The following is a 15,723-nucleotide window of genomic DNA, read 5'->3' as shown; positions in this document are numbered from 1 at the left end:
AAAATAGTGACAGTATTTCCTGGACAGAAAACTCTTTGTTGAGGTTGTTTTCACACATATGAAAAGAAAGCATTTATTTATAATCATATACCAGCTAAGTTGCATTTACTTACATGGAGACAATTACATGTTTTTTCACAAAGGTTTAACCATTTGAAATACTAATATTCTTTAACTAAACATAAAAAAACACATGTCTTGCACTTCTTCAGGCTGATTTGTTCTTTTATAATAAACATATTTCAGTTTCAGTATGCTATGAATTGAAACTTTAAACATTAACAAAGAATCAGTGGTTAGAGTGTTTCTCATTATCTTACATGTTTGTTTCAATATTGCCAGCTTAGCTTAGCCCAGCAAAATTTGTCAAGTGTCTCTTTTTAGTTTTTCTGGGGATGTTGGTAGATAGAAAGGCAGTATTTTATTGGTCCAGGTTGGGAAATGTGCTTGTTTTTTTCTACCATACTGTATCAATTTAAATAATACAAAATGTTGAAACATGGTATGGTCAAGCACAACTTTGCTGGAGTCGACATGCATTTGCTAAATGTGACTTAGCAATTTTCAGTCGTGTGAGTTGACGTGGTACGGTAACGAAACCAGCAACTGTAGTTGGCAAGTCGGACATACAGTACTCAACAACAAGAATGTAACATTGGCTTTGGCTTAAAGCTCATTTTACACCAAAAACGCTAGTAATGGCAACTCACCTTTTATTTCATTTTGGAAATGTTGGTATCTGAACAGTTTTATTTTTTTTGCTCCAGATTGATGTTTAAATCTACAAAATTATAAAAATTAAAATATAAGTTGTTCCCATTGTTACAAATGACTGTGACTTTTCTGTAAGTGATAATACATATAATGAAAGACAGTGCACAGCTCATCAAATCCATGATCTTAATATGAATATTTAAGGTTACTATTTAGGAAATATGATAGCTAAATAAAGTATGCATATTTTAAGCAGCATTTATAGAATTGTAGACTGGCATGAGCTAATAATAAATAAATCACACTAGAGTACCCATTAATTGAGTCACTTCAGCGTCTATTTTTTCTTCAGTGGTAAAATGTGTACCTAACAGTGAATCATAGTTGGTTCACAGATCTTTCTACCTACTATTTAGCCCAATATGCTGACTCTCATTAAATAAGACAGCAGTAGATCATTTTAAAAATTGCTGATATAAACCCAACTAACATTAACATTTGCCTTAAATCAAACAAATAACTAACAATCTAAACTTAATCTAATCATTATCTATGCCAAAGTCCCCCAGCGGACAAATAAAGTTATCTCTATCTAAGTATACATCCATCCATCTATCCTTCCTTAAACTTTGAACTGTGCTTGAACTTTGATTCTTGGAATCCCTATGAAAATGAAGATAAAACAATAAGGAAATTACATTCTAATCTGTTATGTGAAAAATATTTATAAATATATGAGAATGATATCATAATAAACATGTTTCAAGCATAATAAAATGGAAATGAGAAGGAGGTGCTGCCATTCATTGTATGACACTAATTATCAATATTTGGTGTCAGGTTTGTTATAGATAGCTTTTAGTAAGTGTCATATTTAGCCTGTTTTGATATTTTGTTTTCATTGCAATGACAGTCGACAATCATCTTACACATAAGCATGTAGAAGCAAACTAGCATAACAACCTCAATAGTTACTCATTTAAAAGTCCACATTCATTATGATTTTTACATAAAATTTATCAAGAAATAGAATAGTTCACATTTTTTAATATAACATGAGGATAGATCACTCATACGGTATGATAAATGATTCTTTACTTGTTCATTAAGATTAACTTGATCCAGATCTCACAAAAGACCTTTTTGTTGAGTCCCAACTTTTAGGAAAATACTGTTTAAATTTAACTAATGATATTTTGAAAACAATTAATTACAATAAGTTTTGGTTGGTTGAAATTGTAATCTTTAAAATTGTAATCATTCCTCTTTTCTGCCTCATTCATTTGATCATTTAGGCTTTGAAGTTATCGAAGAAGTTGTTTTCAGTTTTTTGTATCCAAAGTATAATTTTCTTTTTTGGGTCTTCTGTTTTATTATAACTGTTGAATATTGTTTAATGTGTTTCCAGAAGTGATAAGTTAAACTTTTCAAAGGCTGAAGTATGTCTACAAGGTAATATAACTTCATGTTCCAAACTGCAACTTTTAAGAACTGCACAAGGTCACAGTTTTTGTTTGAAAGAAACCGAATAACTGATAGCTCACAGAACTCCTGTAAATTTTCATGGAACAAAAAAGTTTAAGAAACAATTCATGTGACTCAGGTAGCAAGCATACTGTAACATTTCAGCCTTTCTTAACAATCTAACAGCTGTGAGCTATGTCTAGAGCTTCAACATTGGCCAATAACACCAGTAGCCTTGCACAGCACTCATTGGACATCACTTACTGTGTGTTATAAAACATTTCTGACTTTCTCCTGTTTTGTGTGGCATAGTGGTGGGACATATCCTCAGTTTGATCTGCAGTTCATGGAGATGGGAAAACAAGTAGACTGTGCATCACACTTGCACCTCATGTGAGCATTTGGTGACTTGAATTGGGGTGGGAGATTGTGGTTCAGGGTTAGTGAGGGGCAGCGCAAAATAGAGTAAATGAAGTTAACATGCAACCAAGGAAACATACAGTGGGTTTCATGGCTTAAATAGTATATTAGTTGGAACAATGACACATCAATCACAGTCTCTGGGTTTAATTAGCCAGCTTAACTATCTTTATAAATCTTGAAATTACAAAGTTTGAAGGTCTTGCTGCCCTTCCAATGATTTTTGACTCTCAGATCTTGCTTATAGGTATATCATTCTTTACAGTATAGTCTGCAGTAAATTGAAAATGTTCAAAATTGAAATGGAATATAAATCAAAAAAATATAATTCGAAAAAATGTAAAACTGTGGCACTATAATGTGAAACTTTGTAACTCGTTTATCTTACGCTCAAGTTGAGTCAAGTCCAATCACTTTTTAGAAATTGGCAAACAAGTAACTAAAATTAATACTCTATTTACAGACCTTTGTTATACAGTGTCAGACAAGACATGTTCTATGGTACTGTGTATTAAAAACTGTTCATAAAGAACTCATTTATAGGTAAAGTTGTATTAAACTGTTATACTGTATGTTTACATTAAACTTAAACATTTGGATGTTCAGCAGCAATAATGACATTTTTAACGGAGTGAAATATTTGGATAAAATAGTTATGTGATAACAATATGAGTCTGAATAAATTCAGGAATAATTATGAACTTAAGACATAAACAGTGACCTGGCTTCAACAAATAAGACAGATGTGATATTGAGTAAACCAATAGAATATCCTTTCATTCTAAGGACATGAAGAATTAAACAAGTTAGACAGCGTAAACATAGTGGACATTCAGGTGCATTCGACGGTTTCAGTTAACTGATATGAAAGTTGGAGCACTTCACATTTTTTTACTTTTCCAAAGAGCCAATTATTACATTTTTGTCTTTTAAATAGTTTAGTAACAATGGCTCATATTCAATAGTGATATTGATAATAGAAATAGTTTTGTAACAGTGAGTCATATTTAAAAGTGATATCGATAGTAGACTGCAATTGCATGTGTTAGTAGTCACATTAAGTACATGCTTTTTAACAGCACTTTACAATGGAGTTAAAAACTGAGCACAAATAGGCTTTTAGTGGCTCAATAGCTTTCATACTCTGAAGATTGCAGTTCAAGTGCCATGAAAATGACATCAGTTGATGTGTTAAGTGGTGGAGTCTGTGACTAATAGTTCTTAACTTTTATTAAACAACATTCTTGAAAGAATACCCAATAGAGTAGTATCCAATAATAAGCAATTGTAATATATATTAATACAAAATGACCAATGCTAGCATAAAATTAGTATTAATATTACCCTTTATTGATATTAGCTGAAACATAGTATTTTGTTAAAATTATGTATATAAGTAAAACTTGGAAAGGAATAGATTTTATTGTATGGGAATATGAATGGTAAACAATGGGCAAGAGGATCAAAGGCATGCCACAATTGTTTGAGTATATCAGGAACTGAATGGGGCTGGCTGTCAGAGATCAGAGGATTAAGCCACTGTCCATTATTAAACCCATTCTTTGTTTATATCAGTTCGGGCATCTGCACTTTTACCATGTTATTAATTAGTTCAGACACCATTTATTCAGTTCAGTTTTTATATATGCTTACATAATTATTTTCTCCTTCCATTTGTTTCCAGAGAAGTGGCTTTTTTTGCACTTCATTAGTTAACTTACCTAAAGCAGCAGAAGGGTTCTGTTGTGTAAACTGTTTACACACATGTGGTCTTCCTGGCATCTGACTCAATTGCATTGGGCATCTAAGCGGCTGTCAGACAAGCAAAAGATGAACATATATAAAATATACAAGTTCAAGCAACTGCTCTCAAGGTAACATTAAAATAGTAAACTAATTTATAGTTGAAGTCACATAGAATTTTTCTCCATTTTAAGATGGATGTGTTCATAAATTCGCCAATGCTTTCCATTGGGAAATTTATAAATTTGTACATTGCAATATGTTTGAGATATCTGAATGTAAATTGACATGCCCCAACAAATTTCTTTGTAGAATAAGTGTGCCTCATCTCAACAAAATTGGTCCACAGGGGGTCAAGTTGTTTCAGTTGGACAGACAAATGGGCAGGATGACAGACTGAGTTGGTCTTTCACAATTGATGCTTCATGCATTAAATGCAAATCAACTAAAAAGAAAATTTTCTTGAAAGTGCATTATTGCCATATCAAAAATTGATCTGAAAGGTGACTATTGTGGATTACTTTTAAATAAAGATTCTAAAGTCATTCTGTAAAGGGTTTGCCACTTATATTTTATAAGCATGTAGTTAGAGAATAACAAGGGACTCGATATAGATCCCTGTGGCACACCATGCATAATATCACAAATCTGTATATATAAGTATAATTTCCTCAATTAGCAAAGAATTATCTACCTGTGTATAAAAGTGAAACCAACTCAAGGTATTGCCAGAACATCCAGCCCACTGACGAAAGTGGTCAATAAGATATCTGTGATCAATAGTGTGAAATACTGCGATCATGTCTAAACTGATTGGTTATTTGATTTAGCATTAAGCTGTTAGACATTTACTGCTTTTAATGAATGCAGTTTCTTCACTATGATCTGGTCTGAAACCTGACTGATACTTATACCAAATGCAATTTTTATTAAAGTAATCATTTAATTGTTAAAAAAAACCTACTTTTTCTAGAATTCTATTTAAAAAGGTAGATAAGAGACAGGTCTAAAACTGTCCAGGACAGAAGTGTCAAGATTGTTTTCTTAAGCAGTGGCTTCACTACAGCCTTTTTTAGAACAATTGTAATTAACAATTAACTATATCATATATTCTGTCACTTAGAGAATCAGAGGTTTTTTTGACAACAGCCTGCAGGAGCCAGATCAAATACACATGTGGATGATGTTAACTGAAAAATTATTCTAAGATAAGTTTGGCTTACTTTTGTAAAGTAGATTAATTGACTGTGTTTACTATGTTAAGGTTCAGTTACATTTGCACTTGAGGTCTGTGAATACTACATCTTATATACCTTATCTGAAAAGAATGCAGTGAAAGCATTCAACAGCTGATGGCTTAAACATTCATTCCACAAACTGAGCAGGGTACAAAAAACAGCCAATGATTATAAGTAAGTTTCTTGGATTTCCAGCACCATTGTTTAAACTTGAAATAGGGCTGTCACTCAAGACTAAGATATTTATTAATGTAAGTCTTTAGCATTTCATAGTTAATAAAATTTTGTCTATTTACGCTGAACCTTATGGATTCTAAGCTTCCAAACTGTCTCTCTGTTTTCCAGGGTATTAACAGCTGCAGTTGATTTTTGACAAGTTTTTCAGAAATTACAATGTTGGCCACTGCCTTCAGTTTTGCATTGAATTTTTCAATAACAGTATTAGAGTAGATTCCAAAGTAAGAATGATTATTTATATTAGAAAATGGTAGAATCAGCTGTGGCATTAGCTTGGTTTGAGCGGTGGGAATATTCTTGGCCTACTCAATTCCATTGTATAAACAGTGTATAAACAGTGTGTATGCACAGAAATGTTGCGTAAGAACGTTTCCACATTCAAATCGCGATGTATAAAACCTAAACTTGGCGTAAAGCCACGCACATTACCTCATACCCTGTTGTACGCAAGTTCTCCGCTCGGCTTTGCAGACTGACGGCACCCAGCATCAAAGCAGTGCTGCTGTTCCTGTGTGGTTATCCTTTCTTTTCCTGATGCGGCTTTATAAATACACTGCGATTAACTGTATATTGTTTATTAGTTTAATGCATCTGATTGTAATTAACCAGTAACAATATAATGGTCCACGGAATGGTCAAACTATTCTACATACCATAGCTGCTTTAGTGTTGTTACTCTCCCTGCACGTTCTTTTTCTTCTTTCAGCTGCTCCCGTTAGGGGTTGCCACAGCAGATCATCTTTTTCCATATTACTCAACTGCACCACTTGGAGAAGCTGATCGGAAAGAGAATTATCGGTATACAGCATCAAGCACATGCTGCCTTAGCCATGCTTCCTATTTGAACTGCTTCTCATATGACAAATGCTTCAAACCTTTCCTGTACGGACCTCGCGGTTCAGAAAGATTTTCATCCCAAGAACTCTAAACGCACTCAATCAGTCCATCAAGTGCTCCTTGTAGAACTGTTTGTACTTATTAGTACAGTTACCTCACTGTAAAGTTGCAGTACAGTTATAATATTGCACAACCTGAGCCACTTTATAAAGAGCGTATTTACATATGATGACGATATCATTTTTAAGATGAAATGCAGCAAAATATGTTTATTATATTATACAGATAAAAATTAATCTTCATTTAAATAATCTATATTATTAATAATTAAAGGCCCAGTGTTGCTACGCTAGCAAGGATCTGGCGCTCCGCTCACGATTGTTCCTGCCTCACACTGTATGCTTCACTGGGACTGGTGTGAATGATAGAATAATTAAACATGTACTACGAAGATATTTCAATGTTCCTTAAAAGTTTTAAAGAATCTGCTTTATAAGCTTACAAATGGCTTAACGTCCATTACAGCGTTGATTGTGTGGCAATCAGTTACTTGGAGAAAGAAAAGGAAGGACAGGAATTGGAGGTTAGTAGTTTGAAAGAGACAGTACTGCAGGGGCGGCCTTAAGCATGCGCAAACTGTGCACCTGCACAGGGCCGCCAAATCCCAGGGCCGCCACACCAATATATATTGAATATAAAACAGAAAGAGAAAATAATGACACAGCTAAAAACGCAGAGGCAAATTTCGGAAAAAGTTAAACGCTTATGTCATGAGCATGAGGCGGCTATGCAGTGTCTGCAACGGACATGGCCATCCGGCGTGCATAAGATACCATATTGACATTGGCAGGCGAAGGAGCCACTGATTCTTCCTCTGCACAGGGCCGCCCCTGAGTACTGCTGCAATAAATTATTTTATCAAAGGTCGCGTACAATCACTGCCCCGTGTTCCCATGTTTAATAATGTGCTTTAACTCTCATCATCATGAAAATGATATCACGTATACATCTCAGTATTTTAGTTATTCAGAGAGCTGTAATATCACAAATCTAATGGATTCTGTGTCCTGTTGGAGGTAGAAAAAGCCAGTTTAAGAAGCACGTAGTGATTCACACACATAGAGCACATAGAAGAACACATACAAAACAACAACATTTATTTATATAGCACATTTTCATACAAACAGTAGCTCAAAGTGCTTTACATAATAAAGAATAGAAAAATGAAAGACACAATAAGAAAACAAAATAAATCAGCATTAATTAACATCGAATAAGAGTAAGGTTCAATGGCCAGGGGGGACAGAAAAAACCAAAAAACTCCAGACGGCTGGAGAAAAAATAAAATCTGCAGGGATTCCAGACTATGAGACCATCCAGTCCCCTCTGGGCATTCTACCTAACATAAATGAAACAGTCCTCTTTGGATTTAGGGTTCTCACGGAAGGGCTTGATGAAGATGGTCACGTAGACTTCTGCCTTTTAATCCATCCATCATTGTTGGAGCATCATGAAGCTTTGAGTAGGTGGAGGTGGCGCAGGCCACCACCACAAAGAAACGGAAAAGAAACAGAAAAGAGAGTAGGGGTCAGTACGGATTTTAGAGCCACCATGAATAGTTATTATGATGAATTGAACATATAGAGTATCAGGATTAAGTTAAATTAAGTTAAATTGAAGTTATAGAAAGGCCATGTTAAAGTAATATGTTTTCAGCCGTGTTTTAAATTGCTCTACTGTATCAGCCTGGTGAATTCCTATTAGATAGATAGAGAGATAGATAGATAGATACTTTATTAATCCCAAGGGGAAATTCACATACACTATTCCAGATTTTAGGTGCATAGCAGTAGAAGGCCGCCTCACCACTTCTTTTAAGTTTTGTTCTTGGAATTCTCAGGAGATACTCATTTGAGGATCTGAGGTTACGATTTGGAATATAAGGTGTGAGACATTCCGATATATACGATGGGGCGAGATTTTTTAAGGCTTTATAAACCATAAGCAGAATTTTAAAGTCAATCCTGAATGACACAGCTAACCAGTGTAGTGACATTAAAACTGGAGAAATGTGTTCGGATTTTCTTTTCCTAGTTAGGATTCTAGCAGCTGCATTCTGCACTAGTTGCAAACGATTTATGTCTTTTTTGTGTAGTCCTGAGAGGAGTGTGTTACAGTAATCTAGTCTACTGAAAACAAACGCGTGAACTAATTTCTCAGCATCTTTCAGTGATAAAAGTGGTCTAACTTTTGCTATGTTTCTTAAGTGAAAAAATTCTGTCCTAATGATCTGATTAATATGCGATTTAAAATTCAGATTACAGTCAACAATTACCCCTAAGCTTTTTACCTCCGTCTTGATTTTTAATCCTAATGTATCCAGTTTATTTCTAATAGCCTCATTGTATCCATTATTGCTAATCACTAAGATTTCAGTTTTCTCTTTATTTAACTTGAGAAAGTTACTATTCATCCATTCTGAGATACAAGTCAGACATTGTGTTAGTGAATCAATAGAATCGGGGTCATCAGGTGCTATTGATAAGTACAGCTGTGTGTCATCAGCATAGCTGTGGTAGCTCACGTTGTGCCCTGAGATAATCTGACCTAACGAAAGCATGTAGATTGAGAATAACAGCGGACCCAGGATAGAGCCTTGTGGAACACCATATTGGATATCATGTGTCTTCGAGTTGTAATTCCCACAACTAACAAAACATTTTCTCCCTGTCAGGTAGGATTCAAACCAATTTAAGACTGTGCCAGAGAGGCCCACCCATTGACTAAGGCGATTTCTAAGAATATTATGATAAATGGCCTCTGTCTGCATTCACTCGCAAATCATTTACTATTTTAACGAGTGCTGTTTCTGTGCTGTGATTTGTTCTAAAACCTGACTGAAATTTATCAAGAATAGCATGTTTATTGAGGTGGTCATTTAACTGCATAATGACTGCCTTCTCCAGAACTTTACTTAAGAAAGGCAGGTTAGAGATGGGTCTAAAATTTTCAAAGGCAGAGGGGTCAACAAAACAAAGCATTTAACATGCTACTTTACTTACGGTGTGATTTGAGAAACTAATTAAATGATTTTAAGGTGAAGTTTATGATGTTCTACTTTAATAAAATAAACTACGTGATTAAAGTGGAAATTTCGAGATTGAAGTTGACATTTTGTGCTTTTTCCCCACTGTGTGCCTTTTTTTTTTCTCTGTACCCTAATAAGCGTTAATATGACACTCAGAGAGTGGGCTACGACTCGCCTTTTCACGGCGACTTTGATATCCGACAACTTCTTTTTTTATTTCCAGCGCTGTGCGACTTTGTGAACTTGAGCTTTTGAGTTTCTCCGACACACTATGTCACTTGATCAGCTTCCTTTTGTTGTTTATACCACTGTTTAAACCAAGAAATAGTACGTTTTTCCTTGCCTCACTTGGTATTTGCTGAAATTCTTCCATTTTCCCTCTTGCTTTTGTCATTGTCTTTTTACAGGACACTGAGCTTAAGGGCTATTTATATTGATTTGCATATTCAAAGAGGTGTAATTCTGGGAGGAAATGGGGCGGGACAGCAGGCGCGTGTACGAGCGTTACTTTTCACCCTGACCGAGATTTATGTAGCAGAAGAACGCTAAAGTTGGCGAACGCCCGGATTCCTGCATCTGGATTTTTCTGTGCATATGCACATTTCGGCTTATGTGCTTATGTCATGTTATAGTGTGAGTTATATGCACGGCGTTATGCATGAGGCCCCTGGTTATTCCTCCATCTATACTGCCCTTCTCCCAGTGCCTTGGTGCAACAACTTAGGATTTGGTCAAGGGTTCCACACTTTGAGCAAAGTGCACAGTTTCTCCACCTTGCCCTAAGCATAGAAGTTTGATGGGCTGGGAAGCATGTTCATAGACTGGGCAAGGAACTAAATGAGGTTAGGCTGTGTCTCTTCCACAGTTGGAGATGTCAATATGGTGCCAAAATTTCTTTAGGTGCAGTCCATCCCAGCTGTAGAAGTGTGGTATCTCACAGAAGAAGCCTTAGTTGTCGATGAAACCAACATTGTATCCTTTGCAGAAGGATCTCAGCCAATTGTACAGGGATAGCAGTCTGCTGTAACCTTCATCAGATCTGTTCATCTGTAGCCAAGTTTCCATCCAGTTTTTTGCGACGTTTTGTTATCGACAAACAGAATTTACTTAAAAAAACTGTGCGAAATTTGCTGTCTCCAGCCTATTTCCATCCAACTGGCTTTTTATCGATAAAATGGTGTGCGTGATGACGTCACCCCAAAACGAACTGTCGCATAAGTTTTAATGTATCGCGAAAATAAATCTGCCCTTGAGCCGTTTCCATACATAATTTTGTGTATGTCGCAAATTATCTACCTTTTGTTTTCCACGTTACACCACCTCCACTAAACAAAGAAATGGAGAGATTATTCAGACAGTTTTTTGAAATTTGCTAGCTTACTGTTATTTCAGTTTCACAAATAATTGGAATTGTACATAATATCCGAAGACGACAGCAGAATGAAGCAGTTGCTTGTCCGATAGCCCTAGAGCTCGAAAAAAATACCCCAGTGCGACGAAACCTACGGGTATGGGAGAGACAATGGAATAAGACCTTCTGGGAGGAGGTGGTAGTGGGGAGACACTTCACAGAAAATCTCTGGCTGCAACATTTTAGAATGACACGGCTGACGTTTGAGATGTTGTGTGGATTCATCAATCCTGATGTTGTGCCCATCACAGGTTGCCACCGACCACCGGTTCCAACCCAAAAGCGGATTGCCATCGCCCTTTACAAGCTGACAACCTGCGCCGAGTATAGAGTAGTTGGAGAAACTTTCGGGGTTAGTAAAACTACCATCCATCGATGTGTATATGCTGTGTGCACCGCTATTAAAGAAGAATTAATGCGGCGTTATATCAGACTTCCGACTGTAGCGGAGGCCAATGAAATTGCATACCGCAATTCCTTGGTGCATCTTGTGCCACAGATTTACGGTGCACTGGATGGCATGCATGTGCCTATTCTTACCCCGACGGAAGGCTACCGCGATTACATTAATCGCAAAGGGTGGCCATCTATTGTTCTCCAGGCCCTTGTTGATGACAGGTGCATGATACGAGACATTTGCGTTGGCACTCCTGGAAGTGCCCATGATGCAGCTGTGTTTGCAGCATCGGATCTGTACAGGTGAGCCTACCTTTCAACATCCCTTCTCAGTGCGATAACAACTGAATTAGTACTGTAACCTGCTTCCCTTAAGGTTTTTAATTAAAACTGAAATTTGAATTAATACAAAATAACGACATTTAATCAAAAAAAACTAAAGTTAATATTAATGAGAGAATTTCTCATATATGCTAAAACATCTGCCATTTAATAATAAGAAAAAAAATGTTTAGATAATGAAACACACGGTTTATTAAATATTTTGACTGGCACAGTAAATTACCTTTGCGGTTTTGTATTATTTAGACATCCTGAGAGACACCCCTAGGCTACAGTTGATGTGGAGGGAGTTCAGGTACACCTTTTAGTAGCAGGAGACCCAGCCTATCCGCTACTGCATTGGCTCATCATGAGAAATAACGAGTCTCTTCATCAGACCATGCGAACCACTCCGCTATTCTCGTTTTGATTGCACGTGATGAAAATGTATCATGTGACACATTTATTTGCGTTAAAGCCCTTTTTTCCGACAAAAAGTGTTTCCAATGTAGTTTTTGCGACATCTGAAGTATCAATATGGAATTTATGCGCTAAAGTTAAACGGAAAAATATTACGTCGACATGTACAACATTTTATCGATAATTAGCATTTCCATCAGCTAAAATTTGAAGCGCTAAATATTTTTTCGCAAAAACTCCTTTGATGGAAACCTGGTTCGTGGCAGTGGCCCAGAAATAAAGACTTTATTTTGTGTTGCTGCCTCACTCAGGAAACTTGATTTGTATTTCAATTCAGTTAATATCTGTATGGAGTTTGCACATTGTCCTAATGTCTGGGTTTCTCTTACTGAATTTCAGAATCTCTCTCACATCACCAAGATGTGCAAGTTGCTTGGCATCTGTAAATTTGGCAGATACAGTGAGCATGGGTTTGAGAGAGAATTTGTCCTGCAGTAGACTGTAGCACAGCATCAGTACATATGACTCTTGTAATTACTATGTTTTGTCTATATTTTTTAAGGACTCTTTTGTGGTTATCTCCATCTGGAACCTTAGTGGTTATAGTTTTGTCAGTAAATAAAGAAGGCAGTATGCACCAAAAGCACAAGGTTTCAAATTACTTAATCAATCTAATATTGCCCTTATCCTATATTTATTTTCCTTTGGAATTATCATGTGTGTCTATATATATTTCATTTGGGCTTTTTTTTTTATAAACCAATGTCTGTCCACTGTTGATCCTTCTGTTTCATGTAATTGATATATTAACCTTTGAGAAGCTGATTTTTCAAACATGAGATCCTTCAGTTAGGTTATTGAAGGATCTAAAGTTTGTTATTTACTACCTTCCAAATTATTTAAAGTGCACTGTACTTTTTTCCTTAAATGTATTATCCAGATGCATTTATGGTTAATATAATGTGAATAGGTTTGTTCTTCACTGCCTTAACAGACTAATTTGCATTCACTTCTTTCTTGTTAAACTCAACAGTTTTATTAATGTTTTCATATTTTGCTGGGGTTTAATTGAAGTGAAGTATTTGTTTTTGTTAATGTGTTCACAGTTAGTAAAAAACCATGTGCTGTTCCACATACAATCAAATTCAAACCTTTAGCTTGAATTTTTAATTTACAAAAGTAGTTTTTATTATGGTTTTGTCACATCTTACCATAGAATGTAACACTTAGAACATAAATATCCATAAACTAAACAAATTAAAATACAGTCATGTTTTTGCTAAATTCATTAAAGTATAAAAAAATGTATACTGTTCTATTGAGATGGTAGTTTATTTTGTCCTAAGAGTGTATATAGCAATTATAATAAGGTTATGTAAAATAAAAGTAGAAAGAAATCTAATTTACAGAGCTGTGTGAAGTTTAAATCAAAAGTCATTTAAGGTTTTTATTATTTATATTTACCTTTTTAACCTTGAGAGCTGAAATAATTTCATAAGTTGTACAGCAACTGTCAAAACTGTTTACAACTTTCTAGTTTAGTCTTGAACTTGTGCAGTGTCCTGATCAATGTTTATATTTTACAAAAGACGCTAATAAGCAGTTCTTGGAAATCCCCTTCCAGGCTCGATCTGAGCCAGCATGTATTTCAGCTGGAAAATCCAGGCCATATGTAACTTTAGAGGTCGATGTGTCCTCAAGCAGAATGCAACCTTCGTCTGCAAGTATAACAAGCTCAAAATAGGATTTAAAACCTGTTAAGTCGTTAATGGCCATACTTTCTGTATGTTTCTGTGGATGTACTTGGCTGATAAGAAAGTAGGCGCCTGATTTTTGTGACTGGTAGAGAGGAAGTGTTAAAATTTCTCACAATAAAATAATACAGGACAACTTGGCTTATGGTTCACTTTTTTCATAATGTGTTCCTGATAGATCCGTAAAATATTTAGAGCCATATTTTCATATAAAGTTTGAGGAATTACTGTCACATAAATGTTATTTTATTAAACAAAGCTACAAGCTGAAGACATAGTTATGCGGTTATATTTCCCATTTCTTTATCTCCTACATCAGGTTCAGATAGAAACCATTTTAATTTATTGCAATTACTGTATTACAAGTATTGATCTATTTGCTTATTAAACGTGTGAGTAAATTAAAGAGCTGTTAAGAAATGGTGTATTTAATAATATTTATTAAATGGGTTAAAACTTAAAAGATTAGACCTGATATATTCATGCATGGAGTGTAATTTACTAGAGTGTATTCATTTGTATTGCATACAAATTCCAAAGCAATTTACAGGTTTATTAAACATTTTTCTAGATGGAATATGGGCAGGTTTACTGACCTTGGGGCCCTGTACTTTATAGTCTAATTTAATCTGTTTGGAAATGTTGCTACAGAGTATTAATTGTTTGAGAAAACTTTCACAACCAAAAAGCATCTACAAGGAAAAAAGCTAAAAATTATACAGTATTATTATTAAAGGTTAGCTGAGTATCTGCACAATCAGGAAGAACTAAAAGGTGTACTTTTAACTTAAAAAAACATTAAGTCAACTTTTATCAGCAAATCTCTCATCATTGATATCCTATCGGAAAGATTTAGCCAGTATGCTCTAGTCTTGTAAAACACAATTTGACTGTCTTCATCTTCTCCTTCTCCTTCTTACAGATAACCAGTTCAGGATGTCAATCCTGGAGCGACTTGAACAGATGGAAAAACGCATGGCTGAGATGACAGCATCTAACCAGCATCAGAATCTAAGCACAAGTACACAGCAGACCTCACGTACAACTCAACAGCAGAAACATATGGTTGGAGAGAAGACACCTAGTCAGGTACTAGCTTAAAATACAGAAGTGTATTTTTAGATTTATGAAATGGGATGTTAACTGAAAAGTGTAGCTTTCTCACTTGATTTAAGTTTACAACAGAGGCATGTTAGTTGTTTTTTTATCTTTGAAGTTTGCACAAAATTAAAGATAGTATCACAAAAGTACAAAACCGTACAACATTTAAATAAATACCGGTACTTAAAGTTCAGTGCCAAAGGTAACAGAAATTAGGAATAGATATAGCAAACTTAATTTAGACCCTTTGAAGTTAAAACTGACAGTGCCTTTTTACAAATTAAGGTTAATTGAATTTTTGTTTTTGCAGACTTTCAAGTAGGAAAAATATATCCATTTTTTTGTACTAATTTTTTGACTTTTGTTAACTTGTTGAAATGCTTAATAAAAGAATAGACAACACCATTTCAGCCTCACAAGTGAATGCTGCTTTCTAAAATGTTATCTACAAATGGTGGCATAAAGAGAAAAAGCCATATGATTCTGACAATTTAGCTGCAAAGAGTGCAGTCATTAGACCTATCTAAATACTGAAAATGACACAGTAAACCTGATAATGAAATAACAAAGCATTGTGTC

General features: G+C 35.2%; 1 protein-coding gene across 6 annotated transcripts in view; it reads left to right on the top strand.

Annotated features, from left to right (window-relative positions):
* The window catches only part of camta2 (calmodulin binding transcription activator 2), a 274,044-nt gene that overhangs the window by 210,694 nt on the left and 47,627 nt on the right, over positions 1-15,723 (top strand). For all 6 annotated transcript variants that reach the window (XM_039747208.1, XM_039747207.1, XM_039747206.1 and 3 more), the window contains exon 12: positions 14,966-15,132. In XM_039747208.1, coding sequence (XP_039603142.1) covers positions 14,966-15,132 — 167 coding nt within the window. The remainder of the gene's footprint in view (positions 1-14,965; positions 15,133-15,723) is intronic.

Source organism: Polypterus senegalus, chromosome 3, assembly GCF_016835505.1.
Source record: "Polypterus senegalus isolate Bchr_013 chromosome 3, ASM1683550v1, whole genome shotgun sequence".
NCBI lineage: Eukaryota > Metazoa > Chordata > Cladistia > Polypteriformes > Polypteridae > Polypterus > Polypterus senegalus.
The sequence above is the reverse complement of the archived record's forward strand: the minus strand, read 5'-3'. Positions and strand labels throughout refer to the sequence as shown.